Source organism: Felis catus, chromosome A1, assembly GCF_018350175.1.
Source record: "Felis catus isolate Fca126 chromosome A1, F.catus_Fca126_mat1.0, whole genome shotgun sequence".
Taxonomy (NCBI): domain Eukaryota; kingdom Metazoa; phylum Chordata; class Mammalia; order Carnivora; family Felidae; genus Felis; species Felis catus.
This window is the reverse complement of record NC_058368.1, coordinates 157,509,702-157,532,388: the sequence shown is the minus strand read 5'-3', so window position 1 is coordinate 157,532,388 and position 22,687 is coordinate 157,509,702. Positions and strand designations below refer to the sequence as shown.

General features: G+C 38.1%; 1 protein-coding gene and 1 long non-coding RNA gene across 2 annotated transcripts in view; one reads left to right on the top strand and one right to left on the bottom strand.

The window, feature by feature from the left end:
- ELL2 (elongation factor for RNA polymerase II 2) overlaps window positions 1-22,687 on the top strand; it is a 73,740-nt gene that overhangs the window by 39,170 nt on the left and 11,883 nt on the right. Inside the window, exons 3-8 of the mRNA XM_004001508.6 lie at window positions 4,445-4,566; window positions 9,351-9,514; window positions 16,081-16,340; window positions 19,700-19,824; window positions 19,981-20,068; window positions 21,668-22,241. Coding sequence (XP_004001557.1) covers window positions 4,445-4,566; window positions 9,351-9,514; window positions 16,081-16,340; window positions 19,700-19,824; window positions 19,981-20,068; window positions 21,668-22,241 — 1,333 coding nt within the window. The remainder of the gene's footprint in view (window positions 1-4,444; window positions 4,567-9,350; window positions 9,515-16,080; window positions 16,341-19,699; window positions 19,825-19,980; window positions 20,069-21,667; window positions 22,242-22,687) is intronic.
- Window positions 1-22,687, bottom strand: part of LOC111561730 — a 414,779-nt gene that overhangs the window by 387,556 nt on the left and 4,536 nt on the right. The window lies entirely within an intron of this gene.

Below are 22,687 nucleotides of genomic sequence, written 5' to 3'. Positions count from 1 at the left end.
TTGCCCAGAGACCTGCCCCTGCCCCCATCTGCACAGTGCTCACTTAGAAACACACCCACAGAGTGGAATAGTGGTTAGGAGAGATTGTTGAGAATCTCTGTCATTCTCCATCATGCTCCCTTTCTTACAAAGAACTGATGACAAAGCTTGCTTGTCTCTGGTAATTAGCAGCCTGAGAATGTTATCTACATGTGTGATATATGTATGAATAAGGAGGAATGGTAGGGACTACAAACACTCTCCAGATAAGTCTTTGTTTTGTTTTTCTGAAACAAAGTTGAAAACTATACCAGTCTTTTCTATGCGTTATTGATTGCCAGCAAAGGTTTTGGAACTTACTAGGGGAACAGAATTGTCAGAGACCATCACTACAGAGATTCATTTTCTTTATTCCAAAGCTATCCTTTCACATTTTGAGGGTTCTTAGTAAATTATTATCTCTTTGTAAGAACTTTTTTTTTTTTTTTTTTTTTTTTTTTTTTTTTTACTGATACCTAAAGTAGGCATTCCAGGGGTGCCTGGGTCACTCAGTCAGTTGAGTGTCCAACTTTGGCTCAGGTCGTGATCTCATGATTCCTGAGTTCAAGCCACACATCAAGCTGACTACTGTCAGTGTAGAGCCTACTTCAGATTTTCTGTCCCTCTTTTTCTTTCCACCTCTCCCCTGCTTGCACTCTTTCAAAAATAAACATTGAATAAAATAATAAAGTAGGCATTCCAAAAGTACTTTTTTTGTTTGTTTTAATAACTCCCATTAGGACTTTTGCTAATCTGGGGTGCCTGGGTAGCTCAGTCATTTGGGCGTCTGACTCTTGATTTTAGTTTAGGTCATGGTCCCAGGGTCATGGGTTCGAGCCCCGCATCATGCTCCGCGCTGTGAGCATGGACCCTGCTTGAGATTCTTTCTTTCTCTGCCCCTTCCCCACTCGCGCATGTGTGTGTTTATGTGTGCACACGCACGCATGCTCTCTTTCTAAATAAATATTTTTTAAAAAGACTTGTTTATTTGACAAGCTTGACTTCATGATGTTTAGAAGAAGTTGCAGAAATTAATTTGCAGTAGGTACTTAAATCTTCATTCTTTAACTAAATATACTTTAAATATGGCTCAGGTGCACTTACTTGCCTTTCGTTGTCTTCTGATAAGAATTTTTAAAAAATGGTGTTTCAAATAAGTTAAAATGGCCCCCGCCATTTGATTAGGAACTTTTATTTTTTTAAGATACTATTTTTCCTTCTACTTCATTAATCAAAAGTCACTGAGAATTCTAATCCATAATTTCTCACCTTTAGCCATACTGACATTTTAGACTGGGTAATTCTTTGTTGTAGGGGCTATCCTGTCCACTGTAGGGTGTCAGACAATGTTGCTCCCCTCCAGGAGGTACCAGTAGCACCAACCCAGACCAGATGTTTCCAGAGGGCAAAACTTTACCTTGTTGGGAGCAACTGTTCTGATATATGCGTAATACACGCTTCCAAAATCTTCAATGGATGTATAGCACGGGTTGTGTATGCTTTTCTTTTTAATCTGATTCTTTCCTATTCTGTTTATATTTTTTAAATGACTATAGGGTTTTTTTTTCTATTCAAGAAACTTTTAAAGAAAGAGAATATGAAAGCCTTCTGTGCCCACCATCAAGCCAGACCCTAATATTTTGAGGGGTGTACACAGTAATTGATCCATATGAGATATTTTTTTTGTTATTGAACCTTCCAGATTTACACAAGACACTGTGTGTGTTAAAAAAAAATTTTAATATATAGATCATTTTTTACCTTAAAAAGTGTTAAGTGTTACTTAAGAAGAATCGTGGTTTAGAGGATGAGAAAGGAAAACCCTACGTTTAAGTAATAAAAAGGTTTGTTAAGGGCTTTCCTAAAATGCTGTGTTTCATAGGTGTCTGCGCTTAAGGACTCCCTTAATTAAGGTAAAACGTTTTTAGTGGAAGAATACTGAACATTTGTAGAATTTGAGTAAAAAGTCTAGTCACTCTTGAAAAATAGAAAAAACTGTGCAATTTAGAATCTCCCCAAAGGGACAAACTTCCATACTTTGCTGGGTGAAGTACTCCTGCATTTCTAGACCTGAGCTGCACAGGAACGAAGACCTTAGACCTAAAGCGAAACCACAGCCTGGCCTTGAGATGAGCCTGCGGCCACTGTGACAGTGTCCCCAGCCAGGTTCTGCACATCTCTGTGAGGGTTAACAGAGAAGGGGAATGGAAGTTAAGTAATTAACAGCTGGAGAAGGCATTCCATTCAAGTGTTCACACCTTCTTTACCTGTCCTCCTCTCCTAGGCCTTTAAGGAGGCTTTAGCTACAGCGCACATTCCTTCTCTATCCCAGCAGAGAACAGCCCTGCAGTTCCTCAAAAAATAAAAGCAGACAGACATCAGTGAATGCTGTTACACTAGCCTGAGGACAGACTTTTTGTTCCCTTGTGTCTCACACAGCTTTCCACTGACTCCTGCTCTCCCACACCTCTATAGGATTAAGAAGTAAAACATTAGATTTAAGACTTGCTCACCAGGTTCCAACATTTTAGAACTAGGGGAAATTTTGAGAAATAAAAGTAACTTTAGGAACCCAAAAAGGTATAATTTATAGAGTAGATAATAAATGTAGAAGCTTATTACCCTAGCAACTGGAACTAATTTATAAGGAGTCAAAGATAGTTGAAATTCTTGGATGATGGAGGCTCTATGGAGTACTATTATGTAGTACTCAAAATCTTTGGTAAAATTTGGCCTCTCAGACTTTACATAGTATTCTGAATCCCCATCTGTCAAGATGTTTTTCTTTGACTTTTTTTTTTTTTTTAATGTTTATTTATTTTTGAAAGAGAGAGAGAGAGACCAAGTGTGAGCTGGGGAGGGCAGAGTGAGGGAGACACAGAATCCGAAACAGGCTCTAGGCTCCGAGCTGTCAGCACCTGGGGCTCGAACCCGAGAACCATGAGATCATGACCTGAACCAAAGTCAGATGTTCAACCGACTGAGCCACCCAGGCACCCCTTCTTTGACTTATTTACTGCCGTTCATTCATTCCTTCAACAAACATTTATTGCATATCTACTATGCACTAGACACTACAAATTATTTCCCTTTTTACCTTTCTTTACTTTTTTTTTTTTTTTTTTTTGGTAGCATTAGGGGTTGGAATTGTTACCTCCAGGTTCTTTTCTGTCGGTCAAAAGTTATCAGTCTTTTAGAGCGAGGAAGTCAGAGTTGCCTGCAGTGTCAGTGTCCTCCAGAGCCAAGCAGAAGTTACACATGTTTATCTTTCTAGCACATTCATGAATACTCTCTCCTCTATCTATCTCCCTGGCAGCCAGTTAGTTCTGAGTCTTAATCTACTATAATGGAAACTTGGGGGAAAAGAATGAGAATTGAAAAGCATTTCCTCCTCCCCCCACCCCCAACTTTTCTACTAAATTGCTACAACCCTGTGTATTTGGGGGCTGGAGAACAAGAAGTCATATTTTACTAATTCTTACCAACGAATCCTTTTTATAATTATCACTTAACACCATGGTAGCCCCTGCAAAACCAAGGTAAGAAAGGTCTTAGGAGCTGGAAAGGGTGGAGCATTTGAAAGACAGAAGTTTTCAGTTCATTTGTTCACAGATGATTATTAAGGTCCTACCATGTACCAGGATGATGTGCCTAATACAGGGGTGCACTGATCTAGAGCAACCCCATCCCTTCACTTAATTGGGCTTCTCGTCTAATAGAGAAATTAGACCTTGAGTAAGAGCATAAAAACATTTGCCTTTTCCACAATGTTGTGTGGGGCTCAGCTTTGGAGTGCCCTACAGAAGCATCTCTCCAGGCTGCCGACCCTGTTCAGTAAACATGAGGATGAGTAAGAGAATCTTAGGGCAAGGAGAAACGTCCATCTGCATTTTGATGTGAATGTAATTATGGCACTCACCTTACACTGCTAGTTATTCTTCAAAAATATTACTCAAAGAAGCAAGAATTAAAGTTAAAAGTGCATATAATAAGAGGGTAAAGAGTGAAATATAGATTCTGTCTCAGAGACTATTTAAATATCTAGAAGATATTCAGCAGGGAGGCATGCCAGCCAGACAGAACCTGTAGCACAAAAGAGGAAGAGCTTTTTAGCAAATTCACTAATGACTGTTTCTTGTGAACTATAATCATTTGCTAGTTTGAAATGAAGATGGTTCCTTTTAAACTATTGAGCAGAAGTGATTACTGATACTTAAGGGTAGAAAAATGGAAATAAGAGTGTGGTGAGTTATAGGCATACTTGCTAGATTCCTTCAATGATTTGGTAATTTAAATGCTATGAATTTAAATGCTCAAGAGGGCTTGCCTATAAAATGGATGTCACTTGAAAACAGTTAAGTCAGTCATCAGATCATGGTATGTCAAATTTGTAATTTGAGGTGTTTCTCTTTTTCCCTCACTTTAGCTTGTCAAAATCCCTAAAAATGACCCCCCCAATGAAGTGCATACCTTTAACTTCTATTTGTCAAATGTGGGTAAGGACAACCCTCAGGGCAGTTTTGACTGCATCCAGCAAACATTTTCCAGGTAAGTACATGTCAAGGTATGCTGAAGGGAGAATACTTTTTCTTTGAGAGGTTTTTTTTTTTTTTTTTAAATTAAACAATAAAATCTATAATAGCCATTCCATAAATGTTTATTGAATTGAATTATAGAGCTCATTTATTAAGAAATATTGAGCACCTATGTGCTACAAATTACATTTGTCACTGTGGATACAGTCATAAAAATTTTAAGATTCTTGCTCTCAGGGATTTTTTAAGGTATAGATTTTTTATCTATAAAACATTTTTTAATTCAAAACAAGTTTAAGCATTTTTTTAAAGTTTGTATTCACTGTATTTAAATAAGAGTGGCTTATAGTAATATTCAAGGGTAAAGGAGGGGAAAAAAATAAATACATATCCCTTTCTTTTTTGCCTGCACAAGCCTTGTTTTAAGATAGATTTTCAAACTTTTTTATGCTGCAACATAATGGAAACTAGAAATTAACCCCAGGATAGCAGTCACTTCTAATTAAAAAGGGGGGGGGGGGCAGGGAGGAAGACAAGAATATATACCCATATATATCCCAGGGTACCATGGAACCTTTATCTACTCAGGTCTTCTGTAAACAATAAGCTACTTGTTTGACTCTTCTTTGCTATGGTTGTTTCTGATTAAAGAATGTGCCCCTTGAGGAGGGGGAGTTTGTTCTGCCCATGGATAAAGACAAGGCCTTAGAACCCGCAACATCCCGAGAACACTGAAATTGGCCCAAAGTGCCCCAGGACATCATCCATGCCTATCTCTCCTCTGTGCAGTACTTGAAACTGTGTAAGCGCTTGCTGTGCGTGGGAGAGAGGAAAAGAAAGCTGTGTTCCAGGGGAGCATGGGAGTCAGAGATAAAAAATAAGACACTTCACTGAAAGAGTTCTAAATTTCTCTTCCCATTTAGGGTACTAAATAACTTTCTATTCTATCTTAATATGCTCTTTTCCCTGAGTATATGTTAATTTTGCTATATAAAAGTTGCCCACCTCAAACATATATTCTTTGGTATAAATTGTATATGTTACAAATTATCTAGATCTTTTTTACTGTCCACTGTGATAGCTACTGGCTGTATGTAGCTATTTACATTTCAATTTATAAAAATGAAATAAAATCGACATGTTAGTTCTTTGCTCACATTTACCACATATTATAACTCAATAGCCACATGGCTCGTGGCTATCGTAGTAGACAGCACAGATACAGAACATTGTCAACATTGCAGAAAGTGCTATAGGACAGCATTGTAAAAGATGACAGAAGCATCAAGTATGAGGGCCCTGAGTGATTGTATAGTTCAGCCCCTTCATTCCACAGATGACGATTTTACAGTTAGACAGGTGGTTAGTTGATGACAAGGCTGAATGAGAACTGGGTTCTCCTGGTCCAGTGTCCTTTACATACCATAAGGCACACTGATTTCTAATGGTGGTGCTATCACCTATTATGCTTGCCTTTAGAGAATTTTATTATAGTAAGAACACTTTGACCTCAAATTCAGCTAAATGTCCCATTAGGAATTCTGAGCAACAATCCCCTCTTCAAAACCAGTGATAGCATCATAGGTAATATGGTTTCTCCCTCAGATCATAAATACCCTGTGTATTTATTTCTACCTTGCTTGTTTGGAGAATTGAGTTAAAGTCACTTACAAAATGCTACATGATGCAGCAAGAGAAATGAAACAGTTATTGTGAGAAAATTGGGTCAAATACATTAGTATGATCCAAATGTGTTTTATAAAGTATGATCCAACTATGAAAGTGTTTAAGGTGCTTTATAAAATGGTCTTCTATGGGTATAAATTGAAATTTGCCACTATGAAAACAAAAGCACTGAAGCTTTCAGTTCTCACCCTGGCAAGCAAACTTTTTTATAATTTTGTTCCACCTTTTCTGATGAATTGAATTTTTATTTTTCCCATGAATCTTGTCTCTCTTGTAGTTGTGCAGCCTCCTCTAGGGCAGAGGCTTCCTTATACCCCTTTTCTAGTCTTACTATGCTGGCTGAGCTCAAACTAAATGCTATAAGTAGATGTTCACAAAATAGATACTAACTAATCTCCTTTCTTTGTTTTTACATCTCCTTGAACCTCACTTTAATCATATCTAAAATGAGGAAATCCCAAAGTCAAAATTACCTTTAAAAAATTCCTTAAATCTCTCCATTCACAGGCCTCTTGAACAGTAATACACACTCTATTACAGGAAACAGTGAGCTAGGCTAGAGAAAGACTCTAGGAATGTTTACATGCGTATGTCAAAGTATTTAAACTTTTAAGGTAGCTCAGTTGAAAAGGGATGAGTGGACAGTTCTACAAGAGAGTACCCCTTCTTGCCTGCAGGGTTTAGCTCTACTGTGTTTTCATGTAATGATCTGGTTCTTACTTGGTATAAGCTGTAACTTCATCATGATTGGCAGTAGGTTCAGCTTATTCTCACTGTGTAAATTACTTAAATTATTTGGTGGGAGATGTTGAAATCCAAACTTCCTGTCACCAGATCTTCATACTGTAGTTTTTCTTCTCACTTATTCTTCTTCCCACTTTTTCTGAGAGTTAAACCTTCCTCCCTCCTTCCCTTCCCTTCCCTTCACTGGTCTTTCAGCATTCAGACATGTGCAAGTCTGTCTCATAAAAGAGAAAATAAGAGCAAAAACAACCGCCCTCCCACTCACCGTGTACCTGAAATCTGACTTCATTCCACACCATTCAGTGGAAACATGCACCCCCCAACAGGGCCTTGACCACTGGAGAAGAATCTATTGGATGCTTATTGGTTCCTATTGTTCTAGACTCATTGCCAGCATGTTACACTGTAGACCACTCTGGTTCTTGAAACATGCTATTCCAATGGCTTCCATGACACACTGTTCTTAGAGTTTCCCTCTACCTCTTCAGTTATACTTTTTCAGCCTCCTGTGGTCATCTTTTCATCTTCCTCTTGATTATTTTAAATGTTAGTGTTCTTCACAGTTGGTTCCCTCCTGAGACCTCGCCTTATTTCTTCAAAGTCATCATGTCCAACACTGAACTAATTTTCTCTCTTGTAGCTCTACCCCAGTGCCTCAATAAATAGCAGCTCCACACACCTAGTAGCCTAGGTATGATCTTTAACTTCTGTCTCTACCTGTGGCTAATCACTTATCAAATCCTGTCAATTCTGCTTCTCCTCACTGTCTGGACTCTCTTTACTGTTCTGCATTCACACTGCCCTACACTGGTTCAAGTTCTCACTTCTTGCCAGTAATCCTTCAGTAGACTTCTAACTGGTCTCCTGCATTCACTTTTGTGCCCCCTACCTCCCAATCTGTTCTTCATCCAGATTGATCTTTTTACAGTACAAATGAGATATTTTCTCTCCCCTGTTTTCAGCCTCTGGTTTTCTTGGAATGAAATCCAAAATCTATGCCATGACCTCCAAAGCCCTATATGACGTACTTCTCATGCCCTCTTCAGACTCATCTCTAATTGTCCTTTCCAAATCCCTTTGGCCAAACTGAAAACTTCCTCCACACTTCCCCCTGGGCCTGCACAGGTTGGTTATACTCCCAGAAAACTTCTGTCCTCCCTGCCCCTCCCCCTCCTTTCTAAAGGCATCACTTCCTTTTGAAAGCCTTCACCTTGCCCACAATCCTGATGAAGTACCTTCCTGGGGTTCCCTGTCTCTCTCCCCACCCCGCCCCCATCCCAGCATCTATCACACTGTGTCATAATTTCTAGTGTGCTCATCCTTGTCACTCATTAGAGAGCTCCTTGAAGGAGGGACCACATCTGTCTTAGTCCCTGTCTCTTTCTGTCCCTCACACATTGCCTGGCATGCAGTCCCTGCCTAAAAAATATTTATGAGATGAAGGAACTGTTTTGTTTTGTTTTTTTAAATAGCATTTGTACAGTTACTCGCAATTTATAAAAATTTTATTAATCCTATTTCTTGACATCCTAACAAATCTGCTTCCAAGTAAGTTTGGAAATAGACTATCAGAGCTATAGTGACATTTTTATTACTTCTATGTTCCAGTCTGTTTTAAGGCCATAGCAATTTCTTTTTAAAATACCAGTATAACTGTTACCATGATCCCCTAATTTTGCCATAATACTTTGAAACAGAGCCATCTTCTAGGCCAGTGTTAATATGCATGATTTTTTAAATAAAAGTTTTCAAAAAAATATTTGCAAAAGCCTCTTGTCTAGAATGTTCTTCAATATTTGCCATACAAATAAGTCATCTTCTATAGAGATTTAACAAAATGGTAAATATGAAGGATACAAATGTTTAGGATCTTTGGGCTAATAAGAAATCCCAGTGTTGAACAATATTTTGGTCTTAAAATTAATTATCTTACTGAAAATAAAAAGCATTACAGTAGGTCTGTGTCTTCTAGTTAGTTCTAAAGCATGCATATTATGGTTTCTATAGGGGTAAACTAAACATTTTTCATATCAGTGGTAGATAATTTTTTTTAAAAATGACAGAACTACAGTGCTCATTGAGACTATGGTCTTTAACATAAATACTAATGTTTTTTCAGAATTTTACAGATTTGGTCTCTGAGAGTTCATTTTACCTGTTCTATTCAGATTATGAAAAAAAAGTGATATGAAATGAAGGAGAGAAATTTAAATATTTTAAATTTCAACATCTTGTTATTAATATTAGTTATTTCCAGATTGCAAAGCTATTATTCGGGCTGCTGATTTTAGGGTTATACAGCTCTCACTTCCTTTTAGTGTGCAAAATGAGGGATGTCTCTAACAAAGCCACTGTCTTACTTGACAGCTCTGGAGCCTCCCAGCTCAATTGCCTGGGATTCATACAAGATAAAATTACAGTGTGTGCAACGAATGACTCGTATCAGATGACACGAGAAAGAATGACCCAGGCAGAGGAGGAATCCCGCAACCGAAGCACAAAAGTTATCAAACCCGGTGGACCATATGTAGGTTTGTATAGATATCGTTCTCCTTCTCATTGAATTATTGGAATAATTCAAGACCACTGTAGGTAAATACTGGTAATATTAATTTAATTTTAACATAGAATTCGTTTCTAGAACATTTTAAATAACATGGTCAAAAATCATCTCTTCTCTTTACACTGATAGTAAGTTCAACAGGTAGAAAATCCTGAATCCTTTGTTAGCTGTTTGTTATTATTTCACAATACTGGGATTTGGCCATGTTACTTTTGAGGTTATAATAGTGGTACCATTGTGTTTTCTTTGACACTGGGTGATGTCATTTCAGTGATGGACAGTATAGGTCTTGTTTTGCATTGTAGGGTTATTTTTACAGTAAAATCCATTGGTAGAATTTCAGAGGATCTTTTGCACAAGGAATTTTTATTGCAAAATATAAAATGTGCTTATAGCAAAGCATTAGGGTGATGCCTTTTTGGTACCTCAGTTGTGATGCCGTTTATGGATTCTCATCCTCATGTATCCATTAATTAAGAGTCTGCCCCAGCCCCATCATCTTTATCATCAGCTCACACAAATATCCATCAGAATGAAGGGAAGTAGGACCAGACCAGCAAGATGAATCTCTCCTTTATGAGCAGTGACCCTAACAATTTTAAAGAGTTGATTGACAGTGACTATTAACAGTAATAGGGAGAATTATCAGGAGTGAAGAAGAGCTCTTTGAGGCTTTGGTCAGTTTAATGACATAAGTCACCATACATAAATGATGAAAGAATATTAATTTGGAAATGTAAGTGCACACAAAAAGAGTCTCTTGAATAACCAAATTCTTTAATTAACATCTTTCCATGGTTTGGTTTAATTTTACTTCTGCATTTTCCCATTGCTGACCCAGCTACAGTACATTCAGCTTTGAGAAGCTCCACTGGTGTCTTTAATAAGTATTTCTTTGGAACACAGCCAGTGCTCTTGGGACTTGGTGCTTAGCTTAGATACATTTAGTTTGGTTTAACAACAATTCATGGATTCCCCAGGTATCTGTACCCATGGGGCCCATTCCCAACCCACTAAGTTACCAGCAGTGAGATTTTTCACCTTCCCTTTCCTGCTGAGTGAGGTAACAACTTCCAACTTCCTTTCTTTCTCTTTATGCTCACAAGTAACTTAATTAACTTTCTCTGTAGTAGGCTAAATCTTAAATTGTTTTAAAAACACACACAATCTGGCACACTTAAGTACAAACTGTGAAATATTTTTCTACTCTGTCCAATACCACCATTTATAAACAGTGAGACAAATTGGTGTGTTTGACAAAGGAAAAGAAGACTGAAGCCATCAAAAGGATTTTTTTTCCCTCTCAATGGAACTAGCTGAAAAACTTTACCTTGATTTGTTCCAAAGTCTGCAAATAAGCAGTGATTGTACCTTTCCATAGAATTATCCTTGGGTGTCCCCTCTGTTTGTGTGTTTGTTTGTTTTGATAGGGTCAGATACAGTTTATCTGCACAGCATGTTACACAGCAGAATTTTCAACACATAAAATCACATAAACCATACCCTTCAAGGAATTTCAGAACTTGCAGGGTTTCTTATAGGCATTACCGATAACTTACATACATTTTTTAGGAGTGACTACATAAAATTTGAGGTTATCTAAGCTTAAATTTGAACCAGATTACATCCATGCCATTCTCAGACAAGCTGGCCTCCCTCTGCACACACATATGTTTGCCCCACAGAGCCCTGTAGTGATATCTGCCAGCCTACGTGCTCCACTCTGCTTGTCCTCGGTGCCCTGGTGGCCCGCCAGCACAGTACAGTGTTCTTCTCTGGTCTTAAATCTTGTCATTAACCTCCTCAGCTTTTTACTCTCTGGGTCAAATAACCCCAGCTCCTTTTAACTTTTCTTAAGATGGCCTGTATCCCAACTCTTTAATTATTTTTATTGCTCTCCTCTGCACTGCCTCCATTTCCTCACATCAGAATTCAAAACTTTTTAATTTTTTACTCTTCTTTGTTATGGTATATTTTGACCTTTTTCTTTTAATCTTATTCATTGCTAGTCCTTTACCATGTTTCTTTCTTTTAGGCAGCTCAGTTTGTGTCTTCCTGCCTTTTTCAGTACCTCCAAACTGACTCATTCATTACTTTGGAATGCTCATCATTCACCCTTCAATACTAACAGTACCCAGTACTTACGGAGTACTTGCTATGCAAAGACACTGGTTAGCACTTTACATGTAGTTACTCATCTAGATCTCAAAATCACCCCATAAGGGAAGTTATCATTGCCTCTCCATTTTACGTATCACATAGTTAGAATCAACAAATATCAAATACGGGTTTGGCCTCTTAACACGTTGTGTTATTTCCTTTAGTTCATAATTGAATATATCATATAAAATGATACCAGAAGCTCACCTCTGCCACCTTAGAAGTACCTGCAGAACAAGGCTTCTTTCAACAGCGTCAGCCTGGGTGGAGGACAAATAGGAATAATGCTAGTCTCATTGAGGGGCTGTGGTGGCACAGCCTCTGGCAGCTGAATTGGGCCACAAGCTCAGTGTGAGAGGGTGAAGACTGCCCCTAGGGGTCACCTGGCCTAGTCACCCAAAAATATAAGCTTTTGCGACCCTCTTGTAGACTGAGCAAAACCAAAATCTATTTTGCCTGGAGAGGAGCAGGAGAGGCTTTAACCTAGAAAACATCATTAGTATTTCTTCAGAATATTTCCACTTCTAGTCATGACATTTATATCAGTGGTGAGCATTGTTGTGTTGTCATAATCCTTTCCCTTTGTTTAAAAAAAACAAAATCACTAATCACTGCTTCCATTTTACTAATAAGTCTGCTCACTGACTTGTACCTAAATTCTGAAATGTTATTGAATTGTAAATTGGTAATACATGCTAATACTTATTTAGGTTTATAAAATAACCCAACCAATCTAATTTCTAGGATTCTTTTTCCAATTTTCCCAACTTCTGCCTCATCCTGCTTATTTTTGATGATGTAGTACATGTTTGAATGACCTTCGACAAATCATTTAACATCTGTGGACCTTAATTTTCTCAGTTATTAAATAAGGGGTATTTGAACTGGATAACATCGAAAGTCCTTTGTAATTATAACATTTTTGACCATTATGAATATATATTTGAATAATAAACCTTTGGAAGAAGTGATCATAAATGCCAAATGTGGAGATGGTTTCCATTGCATTGGCTTATGTATTTAACCATGACAGTCACCCCGTCATCAAGGTCCTGCCAGTGTTTTTAAAGCATTGGGTCCGTGTTGCCAGGGCTTCTGATCAGGTTCCACAGAACAGAAAAACAACTACAGAAGATGGCAGTCCCTGCTCTCTTTCTGATGTACTATTTTAACACCTTCCTTTCAGATTGTTTACTCACAGCTGTTAGACAAAGGGATAAATACTTTCACCATCTCATATTAAATGGAGAAGTTAGAAGTAGACTCCTTGTTATGAAACAGCAGTTCAGATATAGTCCCAGATTACCCAACTCTATCAGACCCACTGCTGATGTTTATATAAGGAGCCTAGGGAATTGATTAGCAGTTGGGTCTGGGAAGAGAATTAAGTTCTCCCATGGGCTTTATTAAAAGAGCTTTTCTGAAGCAAATGTAAAGAAATAAAGCCTTTCTTCTGCCCACTTTGAACTGACATTTTCTTGCTTTTCTTTTTAGCATCTCAATTCTGTAACTACTTAGAGTACTGATGTTTTCTTCATCTGTAGCCTGTCCTACCTTGAACTAGAGGACTCCTTCCTGGTTAAATAGGCACAGATTGATGGGGTGGCAGTCTTTGTGTGAAACTCAGTAGCCTAGTGTGGCTCTGTTGTTCTTTTAGCATTTAAAAGAAATGGGTTACCCCACAAGTGGCTGTTCAAAGGGAAAACAGGGCATCTGGCTGGCTCAGTCAATAGACCATGGAACACTTGATCTCAGGGTCCTGGGTTCAAGTCCCATTTTGGGCATAAAGCTTACATTAAAAAAAATAACAAGTAAAAAATAAACAAAAGAAAAATGAGATAAAGGTGAAGTGAGTGTACTAGGGGTAGGAGATTCATGTACCAGTGACAGCCTAGCATTAGGCCCCAGGTGAGACTCCACTGCTGTCATATCCCAGACCAGATTCTAATTTTTGGTCAAACATCATACCCATGCTCCTCTTAGAGAGCCTCCCGTATTTGTCTGCCCTATGCTTACTTCAGGGAGGGGCAGGGGCAAACTCAGGAGACCTTGGGGCTTTCTGGAGACTGAGGATCGGAGGTGGGTCAGACATACAAAGGAGGTAGGGCAGCCTGGAAAACACTGGTAGTACTGTCACTTTTTGTTTTTATTTGTCTTCCTTGCTGGCTTGAATTCATTCTAAATGACCAATCATGGTGTGTGTGAGCCCAGCTAAAAAACATTCTCTGTCCACTCACCTCCCCAGAGAAGAGTGGTGGGCAGGGCTCCATAGTCAGCTTTGTTTGGTGAAGTATAAGCTAAACAGGTTACAAAGGGTAGGGTAGGAGTGTGGGATTTATAGCACTTCCTAAACTTTTGTGACCCTGGATTTTTTTCCCCACAAATTCCTATTCAAATTTCGAGGAACAGTAGTGTTTGTTAATATGATTATAACTAAGAAGTGGTAGATTGGAAGGTTTATGTTTGCTGTTTTAGAAATTTTAGTGTGTCTTCATATGCTAGCATCCTGGCAGTGTGGGAAAATACAGACCACATTGATTCCGGCTTCTCTGCTGTCTACTTGCTCTCTTGCTGTCATTCACATTGACATTTTGCTAGTCATCAAATACTGAATCAAGGTCTGCTAGTGGACAAAGCAGCCACAGCCCTGCCCATATGGAGTTTACAGCCTAAGATGAAACAATGGCAGACATTGGGCATTTGTTCATAATGCCTTTCCCACAAAGAAGTACATGTAGGAAAACTTAGGTACTAATTAATAACAGAACCTTCCACATGTTAAGTGAGCACTTTACCGTTTGAGCTTATCCCATTGAAAGTCTCAGTTTTCTCATCTGTGAGTGGGACCATGCCTGTTTCATCAGGTTACTGTATTGTGAGATCTAATGAATGTAAAGGTCTTAATATAGTGCTCCCCCACCACATAATTGGTTCATGATAAATATTAGCTCCCTGCCCATCTGACATTGATCTATCTCTAAGAAAAATACAGAAACCAAATCTAAATCTATCTCCAAAACTCTAATTGCACCTTAATAGCTTTTCTTATCACTGAGTAGTGCTCCTTTAATGTTGAGTTCTCTTGTTGTGCAATATTTTGATCTGATATTTACAATTTGTTATGTCCAGGCAGTAGGGAAATACAAAAGCCAGTGAGATCATTCACCCTTTCTCCTCTATTCTACGTAGGATTGTGTCAAACTAACAGCCCCTCTGGCCAGGCCTCAGGACCCCTGCATGGATAGAGTTACTATCAGTACTGCTCTTGCTCCATTAAGCTGTTTTCACCCCAGACTGCAGCACTTAAGAGACTGCTTTTGCTTATCTGCTGTTTCTAGTTGCTAGTCTTGTTCCTAATGCAGTTGTCCTACATTATATGTTATTAATATCTGCCCCCCAACCACATGGCATAGAGTTGGAGGTTCAGAGTGTATGAAAGGTGCTATACGAGTCCACCTCAAAAATGATAAAATGAGGGTCTTACACAGCAGTTTAATTCTAATTTTTTCTTCAACAAGGAATTGTTACCTGGTTTTGTTTTTCTAGAAGGAAACATTTGCCACTTCTCAGTGTTAAGTTTAAGCAGAAAGTGGGTTAATTACCAAATGGCACTCGCCTGGCAGGAATGATGGGAAGGCCTCATTTTTACCATTTTCCATTCCTCTAATTCACCTGTGTAGCTTCAGCCCTGCAGAGGAGGTATCTGCTTGTCTGGCCCTCTGAGATTTTTTGTTGGTTTTGGTTTTGTCTTTTGACTCCTAAAATTTGTTATGGCCTATTGAAAAGGAGTATGTCTTGTGGTTGCCTTTATGAATGTTGACCCCAAATTATGTCTGACTCCCCTCTTTGTGGTCCCTGAATCTGTGAGATTAAGATAATTTTTCAGCTCAGCCAAAACTGTGTTCTTAGTGAGATACAACAGGTATTGCTCACATTTCACATTTGTTATATTCATTTCTGCCAAAGAAATGACATATAATATGTACATATAAGGTCAGTAAATAGCATGGGTAAGCATGGAAATTACTTTATTTGCACTTAACATGAACTACCTACAACCTTAAAATTCCCAACCACTTGCTACAGTTTGTGTCACTAATTAATATCCATATGTAGCTAAATGGACAGAATAATTCTATATACATATTTATTCCAATAAATGCTTCTATCAAGACAATTTCAAATCCATAATCTTAGGCCATTTATTCAAAAAGCTTTCTGTTTGCATATCTCTTTAATGTAAAAACTGAAACAAAGTGGCCTATAATTCCCTCCAGAAATGAAGAAGTACCTGAATCAGAGTTGAGGAAACTGAGATGCTCATTATAATCTTACCCACAAATGTGTAACAATGTCATTTCCACTGGACTTTAGGGAAAAGAGTGCAAATTCGGAAAGCGCCTCAAGCTGTTTCAGATGCAGTGCCTGAGAGGAAACGGTCAACCCCCATGAATCCTGCAAATACGATTCGAAAGACTCACGGAAGCAGCAGTGTTTCTCAGCGTCCATATAGGGACAGGGTGATTCACTTACTGGCATTGAAGGCTTACAAGAAACCGGAGCTCCTGGCTCGACTGCAGAAAGATGGTGTCAATCAGAAAGACAAGAACTCCCTTGGAGCAATTCTGCAACAGGTGAGACATGCAGAGAGAGTTCCTTCTGTGCGCCTTCTTGTTGAGAAGTTCATTAGAAAGCTTGTTGTTAGTATTATTTAAGGTAGAGAAATTTCAGGATCATTTTGATCAATGGTATATGAATTATAACTCTTGAATATTAAGCCATCTTGTTTTCAACACCTAATGAAAAGCTCATTGAAATGTGGTCATTTATAGTAGGTCTTATAAGCTAGAAGCTTAAAAAAAGCTTTAAAAATGAAGTTTCAAGTCATTATCTTCATTTGGGTTAAACAAATTTTGCTCTGAAATTCCATTATAAAAGAAGTTTTTTTAAGCTTATTTATTTTTGAGAGAGAGAGAGAGGGAATGCACATGCAGGGGAGAGGGAGAGGGAGAGAGAGAAAATCTCAAGTAGACTCAGCACAGTGCGGGGCTTGAACTCATGAAGTGTGAGATCATGACCTGAGCCAAAATCAAGAGTCAGATGCCTAACCGACAGAGCCACCTGGGCACCCCAAAAAGGTAAGAAGTTTTTGTTGGCTGATTTTGATCTTGGGTCACTAAAGTACTGCTGTAATTTTTATTGTTATATAGGTGAAGTTGTACGGTTTATTCTTATCAGTCTTTGGTTTGTATAAGCTAGAATATGTTTACCTACTAAATAGTTTCAAATGTGTCTTGCCCTGCATGCTTTTTACTCTACCTTTTTTTGCCACTGAGTGTGCTGAGATCATTCAGTTGTCTTTATTAAGGGATATGAATATGTAAAGTATTACCTTTGATCAATTACCTTATAATCACAAGCTTAAGTATTAAAGTAGGTCGTAGATTTTGTTGATGTCACTAGTTTGTCAAACTATAACTTGCTATATTTTTCATATTGATTTGGGGTCATAAATATTGATTACTGTTCAAATCAAAGAATTTTTTTTCTAAAGCAGTAACATTTCCACAGTTCTTAAATTTCACCATTAAAAAAAAATAAACCTATAGGTTTTCATTTATTATTCAAAGAATGACACTTTTAAGTCCATTTTTTCATCTATTCTCTTACTTTCAAGTCATGATACAAAATATTATGAAAGAATAAAGCCAAAATCTCCAATTCTAGGTTAATCAACCCCCAGTGTATCTTGGACATTCTCAAGGATCTTATTAAATTGTTTGAACACTTTTTGGAAACACTTAATTTAAATCCTTATGTCACATAGCAGTTTTAAGAGCTCAAAAGACAGGGTGAAAGAATGAATGAGTGTCAGAGTGTGTGTGTGTTTTAATTTTTTTTTGGTGGGGGGGAAGGAGGGAGGTTCAGGCTACATATTACAAAATATCTGGTGACTGAATCTCCAGGGAGGTTGTAAATTACCTCCTAAGTTTATACGATAAAATGTAAAATGATGGCAATTCATTCACACAGAGGGTATTATTGATGTCAGTAGTTATGTGATTCTTTATATGTGTATAGACATAAGTACATTAAAATGTAGGTATGCTTAATTCAGCAGCAAATGGGACATGAGTGTCTTTATGTTAATCATTTGGCAGAATCTAGAGCATATTCTTAACTGCACATTGTAATCTTCTGGGGAGCTTTTAAAAAATGCCAGTGTCTGCACTCTAACCCAGACCAACTAAATGGAGCAACTGAATGGATACTGACCATTAACTGAGAGGGGGAGGGATGGCAAAGGAACAGGTGTATGGAGGGGCACTAGGATTTCTGTTCAGGAGATGTCTGTTAGCCATAACCCAATAGTGATAGATGTTTAGTAGTTACATATAAGGCCATGGTGTTGAGACAACAATTGGAGGTAGAATTATAAATTAGGAGATAGCAGTATATCAATTGGCTATTGAAAGCCTTATAGCTGGCTCAGTTGGAGGAGCATGGGATTCTTGATCTCAAGGTCATGAGTTCCAGGCCCATGTTTGTTGTAGAGATGAAAGAAAGCAAAGAAGAAAGCCCTAAGGCTGAATGAAATAATGATGACAATGAAGAATACAAGGCAGACAATAGGTCCTAAGCACTCCAGCATATAGAAGAGTGCACAAAAAAGACAAAAAGGGAGAAGGAGGAAAGCAGGAGAAGGTCCCATTATGAGGACCTGAGGATAGTCTGTAGTCCTGAGGATAATAGGAAAAAGCTAAGCATTGTATTTTTCCACTTTGAGAAATCTGGTTTTGTGTCATCTTGTTTGCAAATTTGAATCTTAAGCCTACCATTTTCTACTTTATAACAGTATTAATGTTAGATTAATGTTAAGCTGTAAAAAAACCATAAACTATCATAGTATATTTGATAGTACTTTAAAAAGACACAGAAAGAAGTCAATTTATTAAAAAGAGCATTTTTGGGACACCTGAGTGGGTCAGTTGGTTGGCTGAGTGTCTGACTTCAGCTCAGGTCATGGTCTCACAGTTTGCAAGTTTGAGCCCCACATCAGGCTGTCTGCTGTCAGCACAGAGCCTGCTTTGGATCCTCTGTCCCCCTTTTTCTCTGTCCCTCCCTGCTCACTTTCTCTCTCTCTCTCAAAATAAATAAACTTAAAAAAAAAAAAAAACATTTCAGTAGGAAATAACTGGAGGATTACCTTTCCACCAGCCTTAAACATGACTCTTGCTTTGGCACCTGAATCTGTACATTTGTATTGTTGATGGAATCTAGGCCTGGACACTGTATGAATTGCAGTTAAGCAATAAGAAGAGATTACACTTGAGAATAAACTAGCTGACTAATAACAGTAATTTGGGGGTTATTTTGCTGTACGTTTCCATTTATTGGTTTTCGGGAATTTCAAGGACTTTGAATAAGTGGTTCTTCAGGAGATCTGGCAACTACAAGAAGCAAGCTTAGCAAGCCAAGGAAATGACAGACAAGGGCATCAGAATTGATACTATTTATGGAGATAATTTCTGCTGATTGCTGAAGGGAAAGTTTATAACCCAACATTTGGACACTGTTTGGTTTGTACGTAATACAAATGATCAAAGATTTTTACTGTGATTCACAAGTAACGGGAGTTAATGGCCAGAAGTAAATAATGAAGTTGTTAACCTAACTCCTTTGACTAGAAAAACTTGACTTAAAAAAAAATATATAAATAAATAAATCTTCCTCCACTTTTTGCCTCAGTAGGCTGTTTGAATAGAAATGTCATGTGGTGGACATTCAGGGAAAAAATATTTAGCTGCATATATAAAGTTTTAATTCCCCAATGAAGTCAAACAGCATTTATTGAGACCTGTCATATGCAAAACTGGCAGTCCCTTTGTAGCCAACTGGTACAGTTGTTTTCAGTGTAAATGCAAAATGTTGCCTGTTTTGGGTTAGGAAATAGCAAAAACGGCTAATGCTCTGTTTTCACACTATGTGCCAGGTAGCCAATCTGAATCCTAAGGACCTCTCGTATACCTTAAAGGATTATGTTTTTAAAGAACTTCAAAAAGACTGGCCTGGATACAATGAAATCGACAGACGGTCATTACAGTCAGTGCTCTCGAGGTAAATTTTTCTTCTTTGAAACCGATCAAGTAAGTGATAATATTAGTTATTGTTATTTTAGTGTTGAGAAGGAAAAGAGAAGCAAGGGTAAGCTTTTTATCATGAACATTTGAAAATTCTCTTCATAACTGGAACATATGTATGTATCCTTTACAGAAAACTAAATCCATCTCAGAATGCTGCCAGCACCAGCCGTTCAGAATCTCCTGTATGTTCTAGTAGAGATGCTGCATCTTCTCCTCAGGTATTCCTAAAATTACATAACCATAGCCCCTAAGTGAACTCTAGGGACCAGCTAGTTCACGTGGTCTGATTTATGCATGAGAGAAATGAGGCCCAGAGAAGCCGCACAGCTTGCCTACCCAAAGTCACACGGCCAGCTCATGGCAGAGCTCTGTTTAGAATTCAGGTCCTGGCTCACAGCCCACACCTCTTTTTCACTACACAGCACTGCTTGTCAAAGTGCTTAATATCTACTCTGCTTTTCCATATTTGAAGTTTCCATTTTATTATAAGATTATCTACTTTTTTATTTGGTCACTACCTAGAAGACTTACCCAGTCCTGTATTCAGTCTCAGATTATATTGAAAATTGGAGGCATTTAATACTACCTGAAACATGTTCCAGAAAAATATTCTTAAGAAAAAATGTTTCTAAAATAAGCAAATAAAAAATTCGGTCCTTTTCATACATGTGTGTCCTTAACGTATTTTTCAATTAAATCCCAGTCAGAATATTCCAATTAGACCTCACTCCTTCCAGCTTAAAATTTCCCCCAAAAGATTCTTTATTTCCCTGATTTGGGGATTGACAGTGGGACAAACCTATCTACCCCAGTGCTGCTCACACAGTGCTCCTCTCTCTGGACCCTCCTCCCAAGGATTCGGGAGACAGGACAGATGTGTGGACACCAGTAAGCTTGCTGTGGGCAAAAGGCTACTCACATGTCAAAAACTGTTAGAAACCTATTGTGAGGAACAGAGGGAGAACAAAATAAAAGCAATTTTGTCCTTGCATGTACATTGTCTATAGAATCCTCACTTTTAATGCCAACTGCCATGAAGTTATTTATACTATAATCTAATTATGTAATGGCTGCCAAATCAATGGTGCTAAATTGGAAACAGAATAATTAATGGGATGATTAACTGTTATTTTTTTTCAAGGTGAAGCTTAGGCCACATTATTACATTGGATGTATGCTTTGTACTTTTCGACTATCTGAATTCCCTTTTTAATTTAAATATTGTTATTGCTGGATTGGGATAGTATTAGCATAATTTTTTAAATTTCTGAAATACTAATTCCATATCATTTTTATGGACTAGTTATTAAAACTTACCTTCCAATCTGATGAAGAGATATATTTAGAGGGGAAAAAAAACTGAATAGCATTTCAGCAATAATAGAGATACTTAGAGAAATTACTTTGAAGGTGCTGGCTGTTCCCATTTTAAGACAGGTAAAATAATAAATGGCAGCCAAAATACTCATAAGTAGAGCATGTTAGCACATTAGAGGAGGTTAAATAAGTGTAGGCTTTTGTTGCCCTTTACCTACCCTTCTTAGTCCTCACCGAGTGAATTGGTACAAACTGCTTTCTCCTGCCTCTCTTTTAATATAACTAGGTCAGCCACAGCCCTCAGAGGAAGAAGGTTACCTCTTCTTAGTACTCTCCTAAGTGGTACAGTCCACATAAATGGCATAGTCTCTCCAAGAACTTAGGGTGGGGCTATATGATCAGAAAGTATAAGTACCGTTGTTCATATGGTAGCCAATGATGCACATATTGAGTTTTAATGCAAAGTGGCTCGTTTTTGTTTTTCTGCCCCTCCCCAACAGAAACGGCTTTTAGATTCAGATTTCATTGATCCTTTAATGAATAAGAAAGCTCGAATATCTCACCTGACAAATAGAGTGCCGCCAACATTAAATGGTCATTTGAATCCCACGAGTGAAAAATCTGCTGCAGGCCTCCTGCCGCCTCCTGCAGCTGCTGCCATCCCTACCCCTCCACCACTGCCTTCAACCCACCTGCCCGTTTCCAACCCTCCTCAGACTGTAAATTCTAACTCCAATTCCCCTAGCACTCCAGAAGGCCGGGGGACTCAAGACCTACCTGTTGACAGTTTTAGTCAAAACAGTAGTATCTATGAGGACCAGCAAGACAAATATACCTCTAGGACTTCTCTGGAAACCTTACCCCCTGGTTCAGTTCTACTAAAGTGTCCAAAGCCTATGGAAGAAACCCATTCAATGTCTCACAAAAAGTCCAAAAAGAAGTCTAAAAAACACAAGGAAAAGGACCAAATTAAAAAGCACGACATTGAGATGACTGAAGAAAAGGAAGAGGACCTTAAAAGAGAAGAAGAGGAAATTGCCAAGCTGAACAACTCCAGTCCAGATTCCAATGAAGGTACACTTTACATTTGTAAAACCAACTACATGTGTTAAATGATCGGGCAGAGCAGACTATCGTGAGGGACATTATGCTGTTTATATAATTAGTAATGCTTTTTTATCAAATGACCTTGTGTTAATAATCTTAGTGTTGTGCTTTGGAGCAGATTTTTCTTTTCTTATATTTAACATCAGTAATTTTTGGTCTCTTTTTAGCCAACTATTAAACATAGTTTCTAAATTTGATAATAACATGGTAACATTTGAAAATGACTGTTATCCTCTAGAGACCCCCTCTTAAAAGGTAGACTTTGTTGCTCTTTTCCATAACTGTCAGGGTATTGCACAACCTCAACGTGACCTATTCTCTGCCATTCTTGAACTAATTTTACCAGACACACAATTAGCGATAAAAATAATTCTTTTCCTTCTTTGCCAGAGAAACAGGGTCACCCCTGCCTT